The sequence below is a fragment of the Theobroma cacao genome, chromosome 6 (assembly GCF_000208745.1).
Source record: "Theobroma cacao cultivar B97-61/B2 chromosome 6, Criollo_cocoa_genome_V2, whole genome shotgun sequence".
Lineage (NCBI taxonomy): Eukaryota > Viridiplantae > Streptophyta > Magnoliopsida > Malvales > Malvaceae > Theobroma > Theobroma cacao.
In genome coordinates this window covers 5502569-5526288 of record NC_030855.1, presented here as the reverse complement: position 1 = coordinate 5526288, position 23720 = coordinate 5502569, and the positions used below count along the sequence as shown (strand labels likewise).

General features: G+C 33.7%; 1 protein-coding gene and 1 long non-coding RNA gene across 4 annotated transcripts; one reads left to right on the top strand and one right to left on the bottom strand.

The window, feature by feature from the left end:
• On the top strand, positions 11562-18480 carry LOC18595528 (myb family transcription factor PHL6). 2 transcript variants are annotated; one of them, XM_018123806.1, is made up of 9 exons: positions 11562-11842; positions 14685-14717; positions 15071-16087; positions 16277-16475; positions 16661-16737; positions 16838-16877; positions 17173-17245; positions 17342-17411; positions 17874-18480. In XM_018123806.1, exons 3-9 carry the CDS (start codon positions 15443-15445, stop codon positions 18216-18218), a joined length of 1449 nt encoding a protein of 482 aa, XP_017979295.1. In that variant the 5' UTR covers positions 11562-11842; positions 14685-14717; positions 15071-15442; the 3' UTR covers positions 18219-18480. The 2 variants fall into 2 exon arrangements, with proteins under 2 accessions (XP_017979295.1, XP_007023582.2); XM_007023520.2 differs by lacking the exon at positions 14685-14717 and having other exon boundaries at positions 11570-11842.
• LOC18595526 lies at positions 21238-23503 on the bottom strand. 2 transcript variants are annotated; one of them, XR_001928348.1, is made up of 4 exons: positions 23347-23503; positions 23215-23243; positions 22986-23098; positions 21238-21599 (listed from the first exon to the last, which is right to left on the bottom strand). It is a non-coding gene; the product is annotated as an uncharacterized LOC18595526 (long non-coding RNA). The 2 variants fall into 2 exon arrangements; XR_001928349.1 differs by having other exon boundaries at positions 22986-23065; positions 23347-23501.

The window sequence follows — 23720 nt, the reverse complement described above, 5'->3', positions numbered from 1 at the left end:
AGACAGTGCATTTATTTCATATATGTGTTTAATATATAGATATATGATTTTGTTTATCTGCACCACTCACTGAGTATTATAGTACTCACCCATTTGTATTCCATGTGTAGATAAGTAGGCCATAGAGCTTTGTGGTAAAGGTTGTCTAGTGACAGATCAATTTTGGTATCCAATAGGTTCTCATCTGTTGTGTCACTCCGCCATGTTAATCATGAGTTTCCATTCCGTACTTAATTTGTTGTGTATATAGGCATGATGTGCCATTTAAACTTATGTAAAGGTTGTTATGTATGAACTTGTCTTGGACAGCCAACATATGGCCCTATAAATATTTAAATGAACTATGTGCCAAGGATAACGTATTTATGTTTGAATTTATTATGAATATTTGATTATCTAATGCCTTGTCTCATGTTATATGATTTTGGACTTTAGGGCTTGCTCGGGTCTAGTGGGCTTACTTACTAGGCTTCTGCGCTAGTCACGGACCCTCGGACTTGGGTTGTGACATCAAGATTGAGTCTAAATGACCAAATTTTGCATTTAATTGCTGCATGCAACATAAGACTTTTTGGAACAAAGCATGCTTTGGTAACTCCAAAGGAAATGTGGTTCATGTACCACATCAAAAAAAGGACACCCATTGATCATGCTCAATTCATTTTCAAAGATATGAGATATTTGGTCCAAGGAGCAAGAAACAACTAGGTTTATGGTATGGCTATTAGTGACGTAATTGATGTTGAAGATAAGCACTAGCACTGATAAGCCTAAATGTAAAACAAGATTAAGTTCTTGGATAAGAATACCTTGGAAGAATGGGGTATGAGTACAATGATGAACAGAATGTTTTGATTAAAAAGGATAGAGCTCAAGAGGGAGAACAACAAGTGCTAGGAACTCCACCTACTCCAGCCACTAATGCTACTTCATCAACAACCACTCCACATACTGCTCCATAACCATCTAGTGAACCTAGCACGATGCACATGGGTAGAGGTGTATATGAATATTTAAGTGCAAGGGTTGACAACCAAGGGAGGATGGTTGAACAAAATCTAAAAAAAGTTGAGCAAAAGATTGAGGATGCAATTGCAAAATTTGTCATTCAATTCCAAAATGTCTTTGATCACTATTGTCACTCAATTGAAAAGCTATAAAAAACAGTAAACAAGTTGGAAAAAGAAATGAAGCAATTATGGTAAAATCAAATTGATTTGGCCCATAACCAAAAGACTCTATGATAAGATCAACATAACAATACCCCCCATAGTTCTCAATTTGATAGTTCAAAATCTGATACTGATTCTGACTACCAAGCATAAGCATCAACATTTGCATACATTTTGTTTTGTGCCAACATGATTGTATTGCAAAAGATCTTTTGGATATGATTTAACATGATGAAATATCTTCTTTGCTTATACCTCTTTTATTATTGTTCTATATGATTATTGATGATTGATTGAACTATCCTGCTATGAATGTCTATGTGTTTGCTATGAATGTTATTGTTATTATTTCATACTTAACTTGTGCCACTAATTCTCTATCTCTTTATGAGCTTTTCCTCTGTTCCCACAATCCATTTTCTTTTCCTTTTTGATATAACAAAAAGGGAAGAAATATAATGAGTAAATTTGTGCTTAAATTTTCATTCATGTTGATTGGATTTTTCAAAAGTGTTTTCCAACTTAAATGCAAAATTTTTGGGACAAGCACAAATTTAGGGGGGAGCTTTACTTGAGAAAAGTATTTTGAATATTGAGCATATTTTCAGTGGGAGTTTTTCTCCAAAAAGAAAATTTAACTTTTAATTTTGTCTTATTAAAAAAGAGGAGATTGTTAGCTTTATTCTTGTTTTAACATGAAAAAATTGATTGAACTTAATAAACTTTGAAAATGAAAGATATTTTTTGAGTATGAAGAAAAATCTCAAAGGATTGTTAAAACTGAACTTAATAGAAAAATATATGAAAGTGATTTAATTGTTTGAACATATTTTTAATATGGATGATCATTCTTTTAATTTTCTCAAAAGTTTCTTTTTGGAAAAGTTGCTTCTTGTTTCTCCAAGAGATAACTCTACCTCCGAGTATAAAAGTATATTTTGAAGTAGACTTTTGATATCATCTTTATCATCGGTGTAATTAGCATCACTATATTCGACTAATTTTAGACTTTCACCTTGATAACAAAAAGCCAAATTAGTGGTTCCTCTTAGATATTGTAGTATCCTTTTGATTGTAGCTCAATGGGCAATCCTTGGATTACTTTGGTACCTACTGACTATACCAACTAGAAAACACATGTCTGCAAAATATATGTCTGGTCGAGTACACATCATAGCTTACATCAAACTTCCAACGGCACTTATGTATGGTATGTTTGCTATTTGTTTCTTTTCTTCTTCAGTTTTAAGACATTGTTTCATGCTTAAATATGGGCCTTTCTCCCTTAGAGTGTTTATAGGCTTGGAGTTCTACATACGGAATCATTCTAATACCCTTTAAATGCAATTTTTTTTAGACAAACTCAAAAACTTCTTAAAATGATTCGTTGAGATCTTAATCCCGAGAATGTATTCAGCTTGTCCCATGTCCTTCATCTTGAAAGTAGAGGACAACCATTTTTGAATGGTGACAATTAACTCCATGTCATTCCAAAGTAATAGGATATCATCCACATATAATGAATGAATAAGGAACTTATTCCCTAATCTCTTTACATATACACAATGGTCCTCTTCAATCATCATAAAGCTAATGAAAATGATGGTTGCTAAAAATGAAGATACCATTGTCAGGATGATTGTTTCAGGCCATAGATAGAATGTTTCAGCAACATACTTTGCATTCCTTTCCTTTGGTTTGAAAACCCATTGGTTGATTTATATAAATCTCCTCATTGATTTCTCTATTGAGAAATGCAGTTTTCATATCCATTTGGAACAATTTTAAATCTAAATGTGCCATCATAGCCAAGATAAAGTGAATTGATGCAAATCTCGCCATAGGAGAAAACTTCTCTTCATAGTCCACACCTTCTTTTTGGTTATAGCCTTTTGGCACTAAACAAGCCTTATATTTGTCAATTAATTCATTTACTTTAAGCTTTACCTTCAAAACCCATTTGTTTCCGATGGCTTTACGCTCAAATGGAAAGTCAACTAACTCCCATACTTGGTTATCAGTTCATTTCATGTTCCACAGTTGCAAGCCAGTTGTCTAATCATGGTGAGTTTAAAGATTCCTCATAGAAATATGGTTCATCAGCATCCGCAGAGATGCTTAAGAAAGACTAACCTTCTATTTTGAATTGTTTATGCGGTATTTGCCCATATTCACACTTTTTCGCAACTGTGAATCTTGGTGGAACTCAAGTGGTGCACTCCCACTAACCTCAACAGTCTCTTGGATAGGATGTGTTTCCACATCCATTTCCTCATGTTGGGATACACTTTCTTGAGGCTTCTTTAACTCATAAAGCTCAAGGCTTTCTTTACTTTACCCATACTTGGGAAGTCATCTTCTAGAAAGCCAACATCACAAGATTCCATCTCAATTAGCCCTCTATTAGGGTGTTCCACACACATCACGTATCCTTTAGAATGTTTTAAGTATCTGATGAATACACATTTATTAGCTTTATGGCCAAGTTTCCCATGCTTATAAAATGATTGAATTATGTACCTTGTTAATCCCTAAGGACGAAAACCTTCCAAATTAGGCATACTCTCCTTCCATAGCTCATATGGACTTATGGGAGCAGATTTTAAGGGCACATGATTGAGGATGTATGCTGCAATCAAAAGGGCATCCTTCTAAAAACTTATTAAAAGATTGGCTTGTACCATCATTAACCTAACCATGTTTAACATGGTACGATTTCTTCTCTCTACAACATCGTTTTGTTATGGAGTTCTAGGTATTGTTAGCTGTCGAATTATTCCCTTTTTCTCATATAATTCTTTGAACTAATCAAATAGGTATTTATGACCTTTATCAGTGCAAAAAACCTTAAGTATCCTTTCTTTCTGATTATCAACCTCTACCATAAAGTGCTTGAAATAATTCAAAGCTTTAGAATGGTAAGACAATAGAAATATAGATCCATATCGTGAGTAATCATTTATAAATGTAATGAAATAGGATGTGTCATTATGTGCCTTTAAATTTACAGGCCCATAAGTGTTCGAATGAACAAGTTCTAGAAAATAGGTGACCTTTTTAGCCTTTCCAAAAGGCTTTCTGCTAGACTTACTAGTAAGACATGGCTCACATTTATAAAGTTTAACTTTGGTGAGTGGGCTCAATAGCCCTTCTTTAACCAATCTGGACTTTTTATTTTGCCTAATATTTTATAATCTAGCATGCCATTTCATTGAATCATTTTATAACATCAAAAGAAGAATTTGAAACAAAAGCACATCACTATTAAAATTCAAATTTAATATAATTAAACCGTCTTTAAAATAACCATACCAAAAAACATGTCTTCAAGAAAAATAGACAAACTATAATTCTCGAAAGTAAAATTAAATCCTAAATCCATTAATGCTAAAACTGAAAGTATATTACATTGCACAAACGGAGTACAAAGCACATCATGTAAGAGCCATTTTCGCCCATTGAGCATTGCAAGTTGGTATATTCCTACTCCTAAGACTTATTCTTGTGTTCCGTTCCCCATCATGACAAAGTGTTTACTTGTTGGTAAATGATGGTAATCTATATATCTTGCATGATTGCAGGTTATGTGCTTGGTTGCTCTTGTATCTACAATCCAACCAAGGAAAGAATGAGCTATAAACACTTGAGAACATACATAAGTTCTAAAAGGGTTTAGAAGACGAACCTTTTTAGGCTTAATGTACTCTTGATTGAGCAAAATGTCTCTTTTTGCCATAGTTAAAGCATTTCAACTTGGACTTATCCTTTTTTCCACCATGCTTTCATCTCTGGCGCTTGGTGACTCCATCAGTTTTGGGCATTAGATTTTCAGTCTTTCCTTTCTTTTGTTGTCTCTTTTGTTAAGGAACATACCCTTTGCAATTTCCATCATGAGTTATCATGGCAATGCTAATTCAAGTTTAACATGTCTCGATCAAGACTCAAGGAATGACTTGATGACAACTAAGACCTATTGCTTAATTGTAAGATCATAGCCAACTACTTTCATCTTTCTTCTCATAACTGATATAGCTATCAGAGCCCAATTTCCAAGCCATGACTAGTGCAAGGACCCAATAGGTGTGGCCCACTGGGCCCAAGCAAGCCTTTCTATGAAAACTTATTTATTAGACCACATGTCCCTCTTTTACCTCTAAAGTTCTTAATTCATTGTTTTCAGAAATAATTTCCTTTCAAAAATAAATCATGGCAACTGAACAATACCATTCACAAAATAATATTACCATTTGCCAACTTGTGGCGACATTATCATGCAAACCAAACATACAATGTTTACAACAAATCTCATGAATTACATTTAATTAACCATATACTTATAAAAAAGACCTTGACTATCAGCAGAGTGACTCTAGCGTAGATAATATCATGGAGTGTTCTAGCAAACCTATCGTAACATGAACAGGAAGAAGTGCCTCTACCTAATATCCAATTATCTTTGAATATGAAAACATGAAGTTAAAAAGAGTGAGTATAAACACAGTGAGTGAACATAGGAAAGGAACAAGCAAATGATACGGAGAGCTTTTCGAAAACATGATGCACTTGTTTAAGAATAATGCAATTTAGTTTAATTTCTTGTAAAGCCCTTAATTCAACCCTTGATTATTATATTCCTTAAGGTGAAGGATTTATAATCCACAATGGATTTCAAAAGAGTCAAAACTACAGCAAATAGCCAATCAAGAAAAGCAAAATAGAGGGTTTCTCGCTGCAGCGGAAAGACATTCTATAACATATAGTACAATCACAATTATTTTTTTCATAACTTGTCTATAGCATATATATTTATAGATACATGTACACCACCGCCGCCTTACTCAGCTCATGTGCACTCCCTGCACGCACAAGGCAATATCATCATGTGTACTCCCCACACACACATTTCAATATCATCACACGCATTCCCGCCCACATCATTACCAGCATGTGCACTCCCACACCACACACCACCGACACAGTCACATGCACTCCCACACCGCACGTGCACGGTTATAGCTATTATACAAAATTATCACTCAAAGCATAACGCACATATCTACATAATATAGGAAAACATGGTTTCATTATATCACATATTTTACCACATAAAAACATTTCATCAAGGGCTTGTTCCCATGCACGTTTTAAAGAAAAGTCCGATAAAACATTTCGGGTGATTCAATTAAACACGTATGCATTTATCTCAAAACATTTTAATGCAAGTTCACTCACCTTAATGCCACCTTACAAAACTAGTGCCCACAAAATCTCAATCCAAGTAGTCCAGAAATACCGTTAAAACCTATATTTACTAATAAGCCATAACAACCTCCATCAAGTCATAATTTGACTTTAATAATTCTAATAAATATACACTATACAATCTACACTCTAACCCAACTTTTAACCTAGAATTCTAGTCTAATTCACAACCCTTTAAACTAATTGCTCAAGTTTGAAGTTTCTTTACCTTGGTGCTTGAAGGTATAAATATCAACCGAACCTAGCAAATTTCAAGGAAAGGAAATTTGAAGAAACTTAGAAAATAAAGTCTAAAAATTACAAACCCACAACTTAAAAAATTCAAGGGTTGAAAATATATACCTTTTAGCCTTAAAAACGAAGATTTGAAGCAAAAAATCCAAGTGTTGTTGAAAGTGGAGTAGGAATAGATAACAAAAGAAAGGAAGAGAGATTTTTCTTTCTCTCTCCTAGGGTTTAGATGTGCTGGAAATTAGGGTTAGAAGTTGCAAGTTTGATACCCAAGAAGTTAAGAGAAGGAAGGAGCAAGAAAAGAAAAGGAAAGAAAGAAAACAAGAAAAAGAAAATGAAAATCTTGAATTTTATGGGGGAGGAACAACAATGGCGTTGGGAGAAGATGAAGGAGGAAGATGATGCCTTGGATACAATGGTCGGCCATGGCATAAGGATGGAGAGTCAAAGCTTCCAAAGGAAGCTTTGACCAAGCTTTATGAGAAATTACCGTTTTATCTTCTAAGATTTTCACCCTTCTTAATTGTATCCTCCCACAATCTTTTAATTTCAATTTCTTTCTATTTTTCTTCCTTAACACTTGTACCAATAAAATATCAAATTTATGATTCAACGTGGTAACACTGTAATATTTAAAAATTTACTTACCCGCCCTAACTTTATTAAATAAAGACACGCGATCCCCATTAATATCATTTTTTTTCTAAAATTTCCTTGTCCTTCTTCTCCCCTACTTAGATTGACCATTTATTTTTGATTTATGAAAAATTTCGACACTAAATAAAATATTAATATTTTAATATTATTTTATTTCAAAATTTTTCACTAGCTTTCTAGGGCTCCAGAAAATCTTACTTTGCCTCGATTCACATCTGAATCACCTTTTATCTCACAAATTTCTCTTGATAAAAATATTATTATTTTATTATTATTTCTTCGTTTACGAAATATTTTATCTTAAAATACTCTTTTCACCCATCTCCATCCTTTGGCACTTAAGTCAGCATCCATTGACCCTTTGTCTCGTTGATAAGATTATATTGACTTCTATACGAGGGTACTGGGCGTCATTAGACTTGTCAATATGAGCCAGCCCGGCCCTAACCCTTGTGGGCTTAAAAAATATGGGTCGAGTTGGGCCAGCCCATTTTTTATATGGACTGTGAAATTCCCAACCCAGCCCACCCCTTGCTAGCCAATGGGCTAGGTTGGGCCAGCTAATTTCTTTTTTTTCAAAAAAAAAATTCATTTTTATAATTTTAGTTAATAAATTTTCTATTAATAAAATTATTTTATGATTTAATTCATAAATTAAAATTATTAATTTGATAAGTAAAGATTAAACACATTAAATATATAAAATAAGTAATATTATTGGTAATTAAATTATTACTTTTATATAATTAAATATATAAAATTATTAAATGAATTAAAATTATTAATTTTTTTAGCCCATAGGGTTGGCCCGCCGCAATCCACCTTAGCCCACTAATTTGGTGGGCTAGCCCATCTTGACTCGATTTAAATATGGACCTAAATTTCCATGGCCCAGCCTAGCTCATATTAAATGAAAAATGGGCTGACCCAATAGGCGTCACAATAGCCCTTAGGTGCTCAGCTATAGTGTGCTACGAGTTCATCACATATTGACTGAACCTAAGTGTCAAGCCACAAGCCTCGTAGCTATGGTTCTACCATACTTGAATTTTAGTTGTTCCCACAATTGTTTGGCAATTAGGAAGTTCTCAAACTTCTAAATGAGATCATTGTGCATGTAGCTTAATATGGCAAAATGCCCACTACGATCTCTCTTATACCCAGTGTCATAAGCCTCTTGGTCACAACAATACTGGATAGTGTTTCCAGCTTCAGGTGGGTTCATTTCTTTGGTCAAATGATTAAGAAACTCTTGCTTATTAAAAAGATACTGAACCTTCTTATGCTTAATATCATAGGTTTTTTCATCAAGTTTGGCACCTTTGGTCAAATCAATAATAATTTGTTTTGAAACCATATCACTACATCATTGCATATGATTTAATTAGGCACATATTTAAATATTTTAATCAATTAAAATTAGACATATTTAATTTTTATTTATATTACTAGTTTGAAAATTTCACATGCATGCTAGTAATCATCACCAATAATATAAGCATTAATTAAAATGTCTAATCTAATTTAACCTTGGATTATGGGAACAACTCCCACTTACCATATAATATAATGAGTTCTACTAAAGAACCTTATTGATCTTTATAGATGCCCATATCTAAAATAATATTATGTGTAAAGTAAGCGTGAAATTACATTTACATGGCCTCAATAAATAATTAATACAAACCTAAAATAAATTACATCACAAGGAACATACTACATCAACCTACAAAAATTGGGATGTCGTGCTTGCTTATATGTATTTATTATTTTGGAAGATCAAAATCTTACATATAAATGTTATGCATACCACTAAGTTGATCATAATTTTCAGATGCTTATAGGAAATACCACAATAGTCTCCTTGACAAAGCACCCCCCTTCTGCAATAATTTCTAGGAAAAGTTGGAGGAGTCATAAACGGTCTCTTTTAAAACCCAGTCTCATTTGACAAAATTACCATGACATATAATTACCATATTGTCTTTTTGCATACAATTTTACTTAACAAATAAATAAAATAATTACATCGTGCATTTTATAAATTTTACCTAACAAGTAAGTAAAATATTGCAATCATACAAAATATACTCATATGGCACAAAGCATTTTACAACATATGTAAAATAATTAATTTAATGAACATTTGTTAAATTCACTTAAACCAAATATATGTTTTAGAAATATGCAACATATAAGCAAAAAAAGGTGGTTACTTAACAAATTAATTAAGTATATTTATAATGCATGTGAATTTAATAAAATATTAACATGCTAAAAACATAAATAATATTCTTGAATTTTTTTGTCAAATTATAATTACCAAAAAAATTTGGGATCATTTTGTAAAAACATAATATACAATTATGAAAAAATATATCCATTGGCCCATGTGGCTATCACATTAGGCTCTATATGGTTGTGTCCAAACTCTTTTGATCTTGACTATCTGCCGTATTATTATTTTAAGGATACTTATTTGGTGTAGTGGTTGAAAAGTATTTTATAAAAGTCTATAGGTTCAAATCCTGCTAGTTGTATTTTCTTTCCTCATTTTTTCTTGTTTTGCTACCATCCATATGGCGTCATGTGACCTTAGACCGATGCACTTGTTAGAAAGCTAATAAAAAATAGAACATATCTATTGTAGATTTATACATAATGAACCATATATTGGTAATTTAAATAAAATAAAATCATGATCAAAACACGCTTTCAAAATATGCATGAATTAAAAAGATGAAAGCAAGCTAAAACCTGCTTTGATACTACTATTGGGAGATGGGCCTACCTTTTTAGATAAATTTTTCACCCTCTTTCTAATTGTAGAAGCTTGTTTTTCAAATATTCCTTTGTGCACACAACAATTTATTTATTCTCGTTGTTATGAAGCGGCTACTAGAGTACTCCAAAAAGAATTATACGTTTCAAAACCCTCTGACCTTGATGGTGTTGCAAGAATGACAAGAAAAAGAGAGAAAATAGTTTTTAGTTTTTCTGAATTACAAAACAACTTATGTTTACTATTGGTTATGTGAAAAAATTAGTATATCTGTTCACTATTTATAGACGTGTTAGGAATATGGAGATAGGATTTTTTTTAAATTTCAAGAAATTAAATTTAAATATAATGGATTATTACATTGATAATCCATACAAATTAAATTTAAATTTATATCATATCCCAAATGTTTTTCAATTATTCAATTAAGAAACATTATAACAATAACCAATATTAATTAATTAAATATTTGTTAATTATTTACAAATAATTAACAAAGTTGCATGCCATGTGGACGTAACACATTTAAATGCAACATTAACAAAAACATGACAAAATAACTTCATAACTAAAGTCTAATAAGTTGGTTTCTCATAGAGATTTCTTCTCTTATTGTAATTTAATTTGTGAAGTTTATCAAGTTGGTAAAAACAATTTTTTTTTATAATGTTATTTGTTTTAAGAATTTTAAAAATAAGGTTGAAAATCAATATTGCAATAAGATTAAATTTTTCCAATGTGATGGTGTTAAGGAGTTTGTTAAAGGTATTTTTAAACAATTACTCAACACTTATGATATATCACTTCGCAATGGCGGAAGGAATGGAGTCTAGTAGGAGCCACACCTTCAAAAGTTTAAAATTTTTATAATATATTTTTATTTTTTTAATTTTATCTTTATAAATATTAAATTTTTAATATAACTATATTATAAATATTATCTTTACCTACAAATATAAAATCCTAACTTCATTATTATGATTTCGTATTTCATACCCACACGTTGGTAAATAAAATAATTTTATTGAGAGAGAATAGAAACATGTTCGAGAAATGAGTCTCACGATGTTATTTCAAGCTTGTTTTCCTCCTTCACTTTAGCACGAGGCACTTTCGATAGCAGTCCATAAATGATTAAAAGAAATTGGAGTGAATTTGCGAGGGAGAGAGAAGAATGCAAATGGTAAAGAAGATGACAAAGCAAGAATTAACGGCAGTCTTAAACGGAGGAAAAAGTTGTGTACACTAATGATGGAATGTAGAATAAGAAAAAAAGTTGACATCAGCACTGGCCAAACTTTGGCAAGTGACAGGTGATCTGAATCGAACTTCATTGGTACGTGGACACCATTCGCCAACAAAGTGCGTAAAAACACCATGCTGATGTATTAACAATCATCATATCACTTTTAGGACTTTTATAACATTAAAAAGGAAAATCAAACACTAATTGAAGCGCAGCCAAATCTATAAGACAGAAAGACAGCTCTTCCCATCCTCATTTCAATTTTGGCCTCGCCACTTACTTGGCAAAGCCAAACTGGTAAGTGTTGAGACGGTTTGATTAGATTCCAACCATATCAACAATTTTATGTTCACATCTATGTTCCAAGTTACGACCAAATTTTCAATGCGCTAACTCCTCCCAAGATCTATGCTCTGTCATAAACTTAACCAGACCAGACCAGAATCCTTTCGTCTGCTCAATTGCAAGCAAAATAGGCTTATATAATCTCTGGTATGCTTTGTTGTCCATCTTCTCCTCCTATTTTTGTATGTTTGTGTTGCTGTTGATATATATATATATATATATATATTTGGTTGTGTTGGTCCGGATAAGAATGGATGTGTGTAATCTCCGGGACTTAGCATTTCTGGGTTCTGTTTTAAGTTTTTTTTTTTTGGTCTTTTGCATGTTTTAGCTTTGACTCTCGGTGGGTTTCCTTTTCTTTCTGAGTTGTCTTTGGCAATTTGGATTTCAAATGCTTATTTAAATGCGGTTTGGCTATGTCAAATACTCAATAAAATAGGAGTATATGTTTGGTATTCCTTTCTTTTCTGAGTTCTTATGCTACCTCAACTGCATTCGTATTTGAATCTTCTCTTTCAAGGATAATATTAACCCTTTTCTGTTAATGTTTTTATGATGATAATTTTGATTACGTTCTCGCCTTCGGTGTATTATTACATCGGGAGTGGTAGTTGCTGGTTAGAGAAGTTTATATGAAAAGAGTGGAGTGCTACTTAATGAATTTCAATTGCTTTCTCAATTATAGCAAATTAGCGATACGAGATTTCCTTTTTCTATGTGGGTTGTGTAACCGGATTTAAGCATAGAAACAACCTTGTAATCAGGGTGCTTTGACAATTGACCAAAAGAACCCTTGTTGCAATCTAGAGTATTGAAACAGAAGGTGCTTTACAATTATAACTTTTCTATTTATAATGGCTAAGGTACCCATAACCTTTTTCTTGCAATTCACAGAACTTCACAGGGGACCTCTTTTTATGTTTATACGTTTGTGATTATGGTGTGTTAGACTGATATTAGATGGCAGTGTTTTTCTACCCTTTTGGCCTTTGAGGTTTTGCAAAAGCTATGGTTTTTATGCCAAATTTTCTACTCAAAAGTTTGGCCAGTTGGGCACTTGGAGACATGAGATACCTATCCTCCCATATATGACACTCTCCTGGACTTTTCTCTGAGGATTTTGTGTTATCTACTTAAGGACTTTATACAATTAAGCTTTATCGACTGAAGAAACTTTTACAGCTTGGAGGTGCTTGAATTTGAAAATTATGCATGATTGACATTTTCCTGCTTTCTTTGACACCTGTTGTCATTCAACATGCAAATAAATAGCAAAGTGCTATTAACTGTATATGTTGGATGTTATGTAATTAGAAATTAGATCGCTTAATAGCCTTATCTGCATGTCTGACACCTTGTATCTGTAGTGAAATATAACACTTGTTTCCTTGTTCACAAATCATGGTATCCAAGTAGTAGTTGCCTGCTTATCTCCATCAGCACACCAATTTTGATTATTGAAGAAGGTGATATTTGTTTTGATAGCATTCAATAAAACTTTTTGGTGAATTTGCTCTGGTACATAGTGAAAGCAAAGGATTAAAAAACTATCATGCAAATGATATTAAAGAGAAGGTTGACCTTTTTATGTTGAAGGCTGGAATCCCACCACAAGGGTTCTAAAATATTGCTGCTGTTGTCATTGGAAAAATTCTCCAATGCCATATAAAATATAGTATATTCTTCCCCTATGTCTCTATGTTGTAACTCTTGTGTTTGAACTCAGTATGACTTGTTTATGCAACTAGTATCAGGAAGAGAAATCATATTTACACTGAAAATGCAAAATGCTTTTACGCAGCATTCAGAGTATCAACAAATTTCAAAATTTACTGTTGGTGAAATTTTAGATTTAACACTGTATTAGTATTTAATTGCTTATAAATCCTTTATTGTGTACTTTCAGTTGAATTTGGAGATTTACATTTAGGATCCGGGGTCTGTTAGCTACAATTTGTGGTTTAGGAAACTTAACTTTTAGATCTCATAGCTTCACAATATATAAAAATAAAAGAAGGATTCTAAGACAGATGAGGCTGTGGATATTGCCATTTAAATATATTGGAGAAGATTTTGGTACTATTTTGGGAATCAACAAGCTCACAGTATTATTTTGGAACTTGGGGCTGGTAAGGCATATTTAGAGGTTTGAGGAATTAAAGTTTAGTACTAGTGGAACTCTGTAAAGATTTTTTGAAAAATTTTAGTTTTGCTACTAGCAAAAGTCTATTAAGGGCTCTGTGAAGGCAGCTTTTGATTTGTGATGGAAGTGCTGGCGACTGAGGTTTTTGGGAGACCTGGGTAGCAGTGCAGCAAAGGATAGAGGCATTTAACTTCTGTTGTGTATCCTATGTTTCTTCAACATGCGATCATATCTCAAACTGAGGATTTCCAGTCTCGTGACTGTCAAAAGTAAGGATTGGGAGGTCCCATTTTTTTGGCAACCACATCCCTTTTCTCAATTCATAGCATGTTTCTGCAGAGCATTTAAATAATGCCTTCAGATTGCATTGCTGTTTGTCCTAGCAGCCTTAGATATTTTTATTAATAAATGGTAGACAGTTATATGACCAAAAAGAAAAAATGATAGACAGTTGTACAGAAAGATCCTCTCTTTTTGATTTTCCCTTTAGAACAAGTTTTTCTACTGGTATGTGGGCCTTGGTTTACACAAGGGAAGATAGCCTTCTTCCATCCCATGAACTGCACCCTCCTTTTGAACAAACGACCTCAAAGTTTTAACCTTTGGAGTGCTTTCAGAACAAAATTAATTTGTCAAGGTAGTGGAATTTATGTAGCTTCCTGATTGTGGCCAGTAAATACTATTCTAAAGTATTTAACTGAAAAGATTTACTGTGTGAGTACTAAATTCCTACAGTGCGTCTTTCTAGTTCTGAGATGAATCATATTTCGAGACTTATGATATTTTGAAGAAGTTGCATCTCATGTGAGAATGAATTAATACTAATTGGTTCTATTGCTCTGTCAGGTATGAAAGTGAAAACCTGTGTTCATTGCAAAGGTGCTGAAATCTCTATGAGTCTCTTAGCTCATTAAGCATAATTTTTTCATTATAAGTTTACAACTGCTGTTGTCACCCAGATCATGCATCATTCATGCATTTTAATGCTTCTTAGCTTTTGCTGGAACTATCTTTGTTCCTGGTTATGGCATAGAAACTTATTGCGATCAGCCAAGACATCTAATTCTTTTACTTATTACGATGTGAGCCGTTGCATGCATTTAAAACTAATCATTTGAATTTTTTTTCTCCAAAATATGGTTGATTGGATTTCATTTGTATAAGATTTTTGTTTTCTTGCAATAAACCCAATGCTGTTATGCTGATTGCTTAACTTGTATTCTGTTTTACAGGTCCCTTCGTGGGAAGACAATGTTTATTTATGTTGTCTTAAAATGACAATGGATTGGATTTTATAGTTCCTTTATCCTCAAAGTCAGTGGATTGATTTGATGCTTATTTTCTTCCCACTTTCAGCTGATCAGCAACACTGCTTCAGGTTTTAAGAGTTGATTATTTGAAGAATGTAACCTTTTTTGGTGATAACAGACTGCAGTCCTTGCATAGACCTGCAGACTGTATTTAACTATTCTGGCAGACACATAATTAGTGGATGTTTAATCTTGAAGCAGCCTTGAGGTTCAATCACTGCACTGCCATTCAGGATCTGTGGTTGTCATTCTTGACTTCTAAAATATTTTGGTATTTGTCAATTTGATAGCTGGATGAAGGTTGGAATGTCATCCAAGACGATGAATCACCCTAGCTATATATCTGTAACACAAAGTGAGCCTAGCAAGAGAATTGGAGAGTCACATCATACTGCTGCGTCCCCAATTCATAATTTTCTAAGTATCGGATCAGAAGGTCAATCTTCATTGGCTGGTGAATGTTCATCTCCACATCCATTTCCTTTTATACGAACAGAATCATTTAAGAATAATCTAAAATCTGGGCCAAGTAGCCCCATTTCTCCGAGTTCACATGCTAAGAGTGCATTTTCACGTTCTTCTGTGTTCTGTACCAGTTTATATTTGTCATCTTCATCTACATCTGAAACCCAACGACAGCTTGGAAATTTACCATTTCTTCCACATCCTCCCACATGCGGCCAGTCCATATCCGCTGTTGATTCATCAAAATCTCCTGTGGTGTTTAGTGAGGATTTGCACAATCCATATAATGAGGACCACTCAGAAATTATTATGAAGGACTTCCTTAATTTTCCTGGAGATGATTGTGATGGTAACTTTCATGGTTTGCATTGCGAAAGTAATAATTTCACCCTTACCGAACAATTAGAGCTACAATTTTTGTCTGATGAACTAGACATAGCTATTGCCGACCATGGAGAAAATCCCAGACTTGACGTAAGTATGTTGCAGCTATCAATGATTCTTGATAATATCTAACTGTTGATACTGATTTTATTTATGGTTGAGTGAGATATGTTTTTTCATTAAAAGATATTTGAAGTGAAACCTGAAACAGAAAACAAAAGGTGTCAGTTTGCACTTGTTCTCATCCTTTTCTTGCTTTAAATACTGATGCCCATATAGGAAATATATGAAACACCTCAAAAGCTTAATGTAGCATTCACATGCAATCAAAATTCTGCTTCTGTGGTACCATCTACTGATGCATGCTCGAGTATTCGACTGTCTGGGCCTGCAGCTGTTCACAAGCCAAGAATGAGATGGACTCCAGAGCTCCATGAGTGTTTTGTTGAGGCCGTAAGCAAGCTTGATGGGCCTGAAAGTAAGTAGGTTATGTTGCCTATTCTAAAGATAAACATGTCTTAGGGTTTTTTATGTTGTTAATTTAGGGAGTTTAGTTTGTATTCCGGTATAAAATTGTGAATTTTTCTGATCAATTTAGTATATTATGAATAATCTGAAATATGTTGCCATAATTATAACTCACTATTTTAATACATGATGCAGAGGCAACTCCAAAGGGTGTATTAAAGCTTATGAATGTTGAAGGCTTGACCATCTACCATGTGAAGAGCCACTTACAGGTATTTAAGTAATTCTATAAGGTGAATGAAGAATATATTCTGAGTTAGTTGCTTCTGATATTGATCCTTTTTCCTGATTATCTATCATTTACCTTTACAGAAGTATCGACTTGCCAAATATATGCCAGAGAAGAAAGAAGGTAATGGGTTCATTATCAAAAATAACTTGTCCTTATGGTTATTGTTATCATCCAATTTACCGGTAAAACAAATATTTAAGTTAGTGTTTATATATCATCTATTCAGTTTTGTCAACTTTATGCTTTTGTGCACAATTAAAATTTTTTTTGCAGAGAAACACTGGCAATATTTTCACTGTTCTATTTTGCAACTCCTAGACATATTTTTTAAATAGAAATATTTACTACCGTATTTCTTTGTAATAAGCATGTTTCACAAAAAATTTGACATGTTTTTGCCCCTTCGGACTTTCAGAGAAGAAGACTTCCAGCTCTGAAGAAAAGAAAGCAGCTTTAAGTGGCAATGAGAGTGATGGAAAGAAAAAAGGGTAGCTGTTGGTTTCTTTTCTTTAAAGCAACTCTACTTTCTCATTTTCTCTTATAAGACACTAGGTTAAATGCTCTTTCACCTTTTTTTGTCCTAGGGGTACGCATATCACTGAAGCTTTGCGCATGCAGATGGAAGTACAGAAACAATTACATGAACAGCTTGAGGTATTATGTTTGTATAGCCAGGATGTTGAAATTGACTATTATGAAATATACCGATTATTATCAAATCTGTCATGCTTACTTTGCCTCTCGATTTGGTAAATCAGTTTCCCCGCCAGTAGTTATTCTTAATATAGTGTTGTTTTTGGAAATTGGTCTTGCTTGCTCACTCAGATGAATTATGGATGTATTTATCATCTCTTCTAGGAGATTGTTTCAGTTTACGGATGCATCTGACACCAATGGCATATCATTCATTTATGTTAGCTGTGTCTTCATTTTCCCTTCTATTAGTCCTTGTCCTTGTTCGGTACTCCTTGTGTCCCTCTGAAAAGCTGAATAGTATAAGAAGAACAAAGCTGGAACTAGAATTGGATGGTATAACTTCATAATTATAAGCTGATACATTAATTGGTCCATTATGTGCTTTTCTGATTGATTTTAACTTGTTCTGATTGATTACAGCTACAAAGGTCACTTCAGTTACGCATAGAGGAACATGCAAGGTATTTGCAGAAGATCTTGGAGGAACAACAGAAAGCTGGCAGTGCCTTACTTCCTTCACTAAGCATGTCAACACCGACTGATCCAAGCCAAAACTCAGAATTGCAACCTTCTTCTTCATCTGCTATTGCTTCACCTACGCAACCTTCCGAGTCTAAAACCGAGTTATCATCATCTCTGCCATCAAAGCATAAAGCTCCTGAAGTCAATGATTGTGAACCTGAATCAAGTGCCAAAAAGCTTTGCACCGAGAACAAGCCAGAGTCAGCTGCAGATGAAGCCGTAGTGGAGAATCCTGTGCAATAATAGCTTCACTCAATTCAACTCTTATTTTTCCTTTAATGCATCAGCTTCTGTATCACCCCAGCTTTTGTAGATTCATTAATCCAGTGTAAAATAGTCATTGAATTTAGATTTGCTTCATCTGTGTCTATGACATTTGTGAAATTTGGACAATTGGGAAGAAGAAAGACAGCTTTTTCCATCTGTGAACTCAGAAGCAAAATATTTGTGGGTCAAGCTATTGAATTGGTTTTTGATAATGAATCAGCTTTAGTTCTTTCTATAATTTTCTTCTAAATAAATGTACTTTAATTCCAGTTCTTTTGATTTCTATCAATCACGACACAAGTCACAATAACCTTTCAATTACTTTGCAAAAAAAAAGTTAAAATGGAAAAGAAAGTCCAGAAATGTTAAGAATGCTGAGCAAGGGAACAACAGAACCCTAAATAAATATTTATTAGGATAAATTTTACTTACATTCTTTGTTCAATTCTTTGCACATGACATCTCGAGCTTCTTTTTTTCAATAAGCATCTGATGAATATCTTTCTTCTCAATTAGTGTCCTACGACAACTTCTGTTTTCACAAAATTAGACTGTTAATTTTGTTTAGTAAAAATTATAAAAATACCATTAAACGTGAATAAAGAAGTAAAGTTTGAGTTAAGAGTATTTTAAAAATTTTATTGGATAAAATTAATAACCTAACTTCTTGTCGAAATAGAAATTATCTGTAAGATGTTAATTGAAAATAAAATACAGATGTCTGAGAAAAATTGAAACTACATAAACTATAGCCAGAGAATTTTTTTTAGCACAAGAGGGAGTATTGTGGCTCAAATTGATTTTTTTTTTTTAAAGTATGCATTATTATTACCAAGAACCAAAGCCTAAAATAACTTTGGACTTCTATGATTACATATAGAAATGCAAATAAATAACCCCCAATAGCAAGGTACCTGGAGACATTGGAGATGTCCAGATACATCAACTTCTTCCCAATTACTGCTGACGAAACTGCAGTCCCAATTTTATTTGTCTGTGCACATGACTCTGAAAAGAACCGTCTCAGGTGCCACATTCTCCACGTAACCGGACTCTTCTGTTCACACTAAGTCGTTTTATATCTGACACCTAACAGATACAAAACTCTACATTCCCGTAAAGTCCAATAACTGAAGAACACTCCCCTCTCACGTTTATATCCACATGGAACTCTTCTGCTTCCAGATTCTGTTTTGGTAAGTAGTCCAACCTGACACTAATGCAGCTTGTGTCTGTAGATCTGCACCTAATTCAACCAGTATCAAATTTAAACCCCTCTTAACTCGGGCTAACAGATTTTGTAAATTGTACATCGCTTTATTGCTACAAACCAACTTAATCAAACACTTGAAACACTTCTACATCCTTTGCAAGCATATCAGCTTCGCTATTTGCTGCTCATAATACATGAGTAACTTTCCATTGGAATTAGTTTCTGCATGCTTTCTATCTGTACTAACCACTTCTCGAATCTCTAAGGGGCCTTTTCAATGTTGTTTATCCACAAAACTGTATGCATTGAATCACTTTTAATCCATAAATTCATTGTCTATAACTCATGTGATTGGCACATAATAAAAACACTTCTCTGATGGCTTGTATTTCTGCAAAATTCATGTCCCCTGCATTAATTGATCTCGACAAATTAATTTTAGTTAAACCACCATAATCACGTAAAATGCCACCAATTCCCACCTCACTTAAATTTTACCCACCCCTCTTATGGAGCCATCCGAATAACATTTGGTCTTGCAGTTTTATTGTCTTGAAAACTTTTCACATTAGAAGGACATCGGTAAATATTCTCCATCATCAGAGTCAATTCAGGCAATCTAATGAGGCCATACAGTTTAAAACATCCCACACCTTTCCACTGAAAACAATCTTATTACGCAATAGCCTCATTGACCATCTAATTACATAAAATGCAAGCAACCAAACTCTTTGTCGATCACCACTAGCGCCACATATTCTAAACTTTCCAAGACTCACAACTTGTAAAGAATGGATGTCGTACAGTTTATGGCCTCTACTTACACAACGCATAAAGGATCTTTTCCTTACCAATTAATCCTCTTTTTGCAAGCTCCGTCTTAATAACTATCTTTTCCCACATTAGTTACCATACAAATACCTTAATTTTGTAAGGAGAAAAACCCAACTAAATTTTCTTCCACAGCTCACTATTTGGCAATGAGAGTTTAATGCAAGTTTGCAAAAAGATAGAGGAATACTTATCACTAGATGTAGCTTTCCAAATTACCCCACCTTGCATACCTTTACTCAAGTATATTCTCGAAGATAGCTCCACAATCTTGTCCAATGCTGAAATTTCCAAACGAATAATTGTCTTCATAACTCGATGTTCCATTCCCATCTATAATTAATCCATTCCCCATATTCGCATAGCCATCCATCTTTATTTACTACCAAGGCGAATAATCGTGGGAACTCCCTTTGCAGAATCATAACCTTTAACCATGCATCATGCCAGAACGATATTGATTTCCCACCACTTACAATAACTCCCATGTTATCAGAAACTTACAAAATGAACTTATCAGTAGGCATAAAAAGGAGATATGATAATTTTCTTAGTGTTTGAACATTTACAAGTGATAGCAGCTTTAGGTAACAAGGCACACAGATTGCATTCATTCTTTGCTATCACGATTTCTTTCCATAGGTTTCTCCGTTTGTTTGCAAACCTCCACAACCATTTAGTGAGCAAAGCCTTACTCCTAATTTCAAGATCGATTAATCCAAGCCCTCCCATTTCTTTGTGGTTACAAACATTGTCTCATTTAACATAATGAACTCCACCATGCAGATTATTAACAATCCCATTTCTGGGACATGACCGGCACAAGGACCTATGTGGATGTGGCCCACTAGGCTTAAGAAAGCTTATCAATCAACATGTGTTAGCTTGTCATCCACCACATTCATGCAAATAATCATTCAATATACACATAAATATCATCACACAATATGAAACTTCTCAACGTAAAGTGTGGCATTTCATTTGTTTAATCAAAACTGTAGAATAACATATAGTTTTTGTGGTCCAACACGAATCACATATCATTATCATATATGGTCCTTTCAATAGGTATCATCATCTATGCACCCTTTTTGTGTTCAATAGAATAATCCACAATCATAAAGTAAACATGAGTATCTTAATACTCATTTATAATACCAAATGTCAACATTTAATACAAACAATGTAAGACTAGACTCAACACAATACGGATTGTAACGACACTAGAAGGTTAGAAGGAAGTCATTATCACACCTATCAAATGCAAGTTGAGCTACTCCTCCACAAGGCGTCAAGCCAAGTGAGCTACTAATCTGTAAAACAAAAATAAGAAAAACTAGCGGGTGATTCACAAAGACTCTGTAAGTGGATACAAGAATGCGACAAGCTAAGGGAAAGAGTTTTTGCAATAATCCATGATAACATCATTTTAAAACATTTGATAACATCATTCAAACCATTTCCCATAAATGCAATTGAAATCCATGATACATAAAGGATTTGATAAACCAATATAACTCTAAGTACAAAATATTTGCAAGGAGAAAAACAAGAGAGTTCACATCACAAACACCGGTACTTTCACCTTAGGCAACAATATTAATCTTCACACAACTTGACCGTCGAGCAATATCTCTCATATTGGGATCTAAAAGTACCATTCAAGTCTTCATACTCACTAGTTCAATAATATTCAGTCAACACATGAACACATAGCTTGAACAATCAAACACATCTTCATTCCATACAAGTACAATATCATTGAACTCACTTATAGATATAAAAATCACAATATCAAATTTGTTGGTGAAAAAAAGAGTAACCTCACATCGTTGACTATATTGGGAGATGGGTACGTTTGCCTGACTCACGGTTATAAGGCTATGTTGTATTCTTACCTCTACATTTGGCTATGATAATGTGTGGTATTTGCACCCCCACCCTAGCTAGGATAACGTGTGGTATTCTCACCCACACGTCTGGCTGAAGTTGTGCGTGGTATTCTTATCCCCACATCTGGCTATATTTGTATGAAATTCTTACCCCCACATGTAGCTATATTCATGTGGTATTCTATCCCCACATCTAGTTATACAAAATTCATACTTTTATAACACAATAGTAGTTCACAATTCATTTCAAAATAAAACGAGTACCTTACATTACATTTTATCATTCGTCTCATGTACTTATTAGTGGGCTTCTATACATCCACACATATGATCCTTAAATTATGGAGACTTATTCATCCACTCTAACATTTTATATTACTGGGCATTCTATCATTCACATTCACCTTCACCTTCTCATAGAGATGACTCTAATAATCCACACTAGCGTATATATCTTGGTGGGCTTTCTAACATTTCACAATCAAATTTAATTTGGGTGGGTGTCTATTTGTCCACCTAGGTACATATCTAGACATGCGCCAATCATGCCTCATTCATCCATCCTAGGAGATTTTGATCGAAAACTTTTGAAAGGGCTTGTCTCCCTTGTTGAAAACTAATATATAGTAAATATAGTAGAGATATTTACTTACATAATAGTTCGAAAAGCTTCATTGAAAACATTTGTGCTTAAACATTTACATTTATCAATATCAAAATAGCATTCAAATCATGCAAGTTAACCAAGTCGACAAATCATGTTTAGTTATACAGTATAAAATACTATAAAGAGGTGTACTCGCTCACCTTGACAAAAAGCATATTCTTTCCTAAGCTTCGTGTTGCCAAAACCTTGCTTGCCTACAGTCTCAAGCTCCATCAATCACCTTGCACAACAAATACCATAAGTCGCCTAGTTTCTAGCAAAAGCCATTTTTGAAACTAGTTAAGTAATTGAATATCCTTCATTTTAATTCCAACAAGCCTTCAAACTTTAAACTGAAATCATTTATTAAAGAATGTTAAATATCCTTACCTCCATAACATTTTTGAAGAGTAAAACCCCTAAAATCGTCAACACAAAAAAGGATTAATAAGTTGAAATTTGTAGAAACTGGGTGTTAGGTTAAACCCATGATCCTTAAAACTTAAAAATAGTGAGTCCCACCTTAGATTCGAATTTGGAAGGTTGAATCCTTGCTAATGTGGTCTTTGATGGTTGTAGGAGGGTTTGGGGGCTGTTGGAGAGTGAATGGAGGCTGAAGTAATGAAAAATAAAAAGTAAGGCTCAAGTTGGGACTTATATTTTTTCCATACTAAACCCTAAGGATTGCCTTTTAAACCCTACGAGTCTATCTTTGGGCATATTTTTTCTTTCTATGTCAGTAGAGATTGACTTTTTACCCTTCAAGGGGTCGATCTTTTTGATTTCCTATATCTATTTTTAGGCTCCAACTTGTGGGGATCGACCCTTTAACCTTGAGGGTCAATTCTTGTGTTTCTAGAAACGTTTTCCAAGTCTTTTGTTATGCAGGGAACGAC

Bases quoted from the DNA above. Each gene is read 5' to 3' on its own strand.
- LOC18595528 (XM_018123806.1), top strand. From the start codon at position 15,443: ATGAAGGTTGGAATGTCATCCAAGACGATGAATCACCCTAGCTATATA. The intron at 16,738-16,837 runs GTATTTAAGTAA...TTACCTTTACAG, and splicing joins ATGTGAAGAGCCACTTACAG to AAGTATCGACTTGCCAAATA. The intron at 17,412-17,873 runs GTATTATGTTTG...GATTGATTACAG, and splicing joins AATTACATGAACAGCTTGAG to CTACAAAGGTCACTTCAGTT.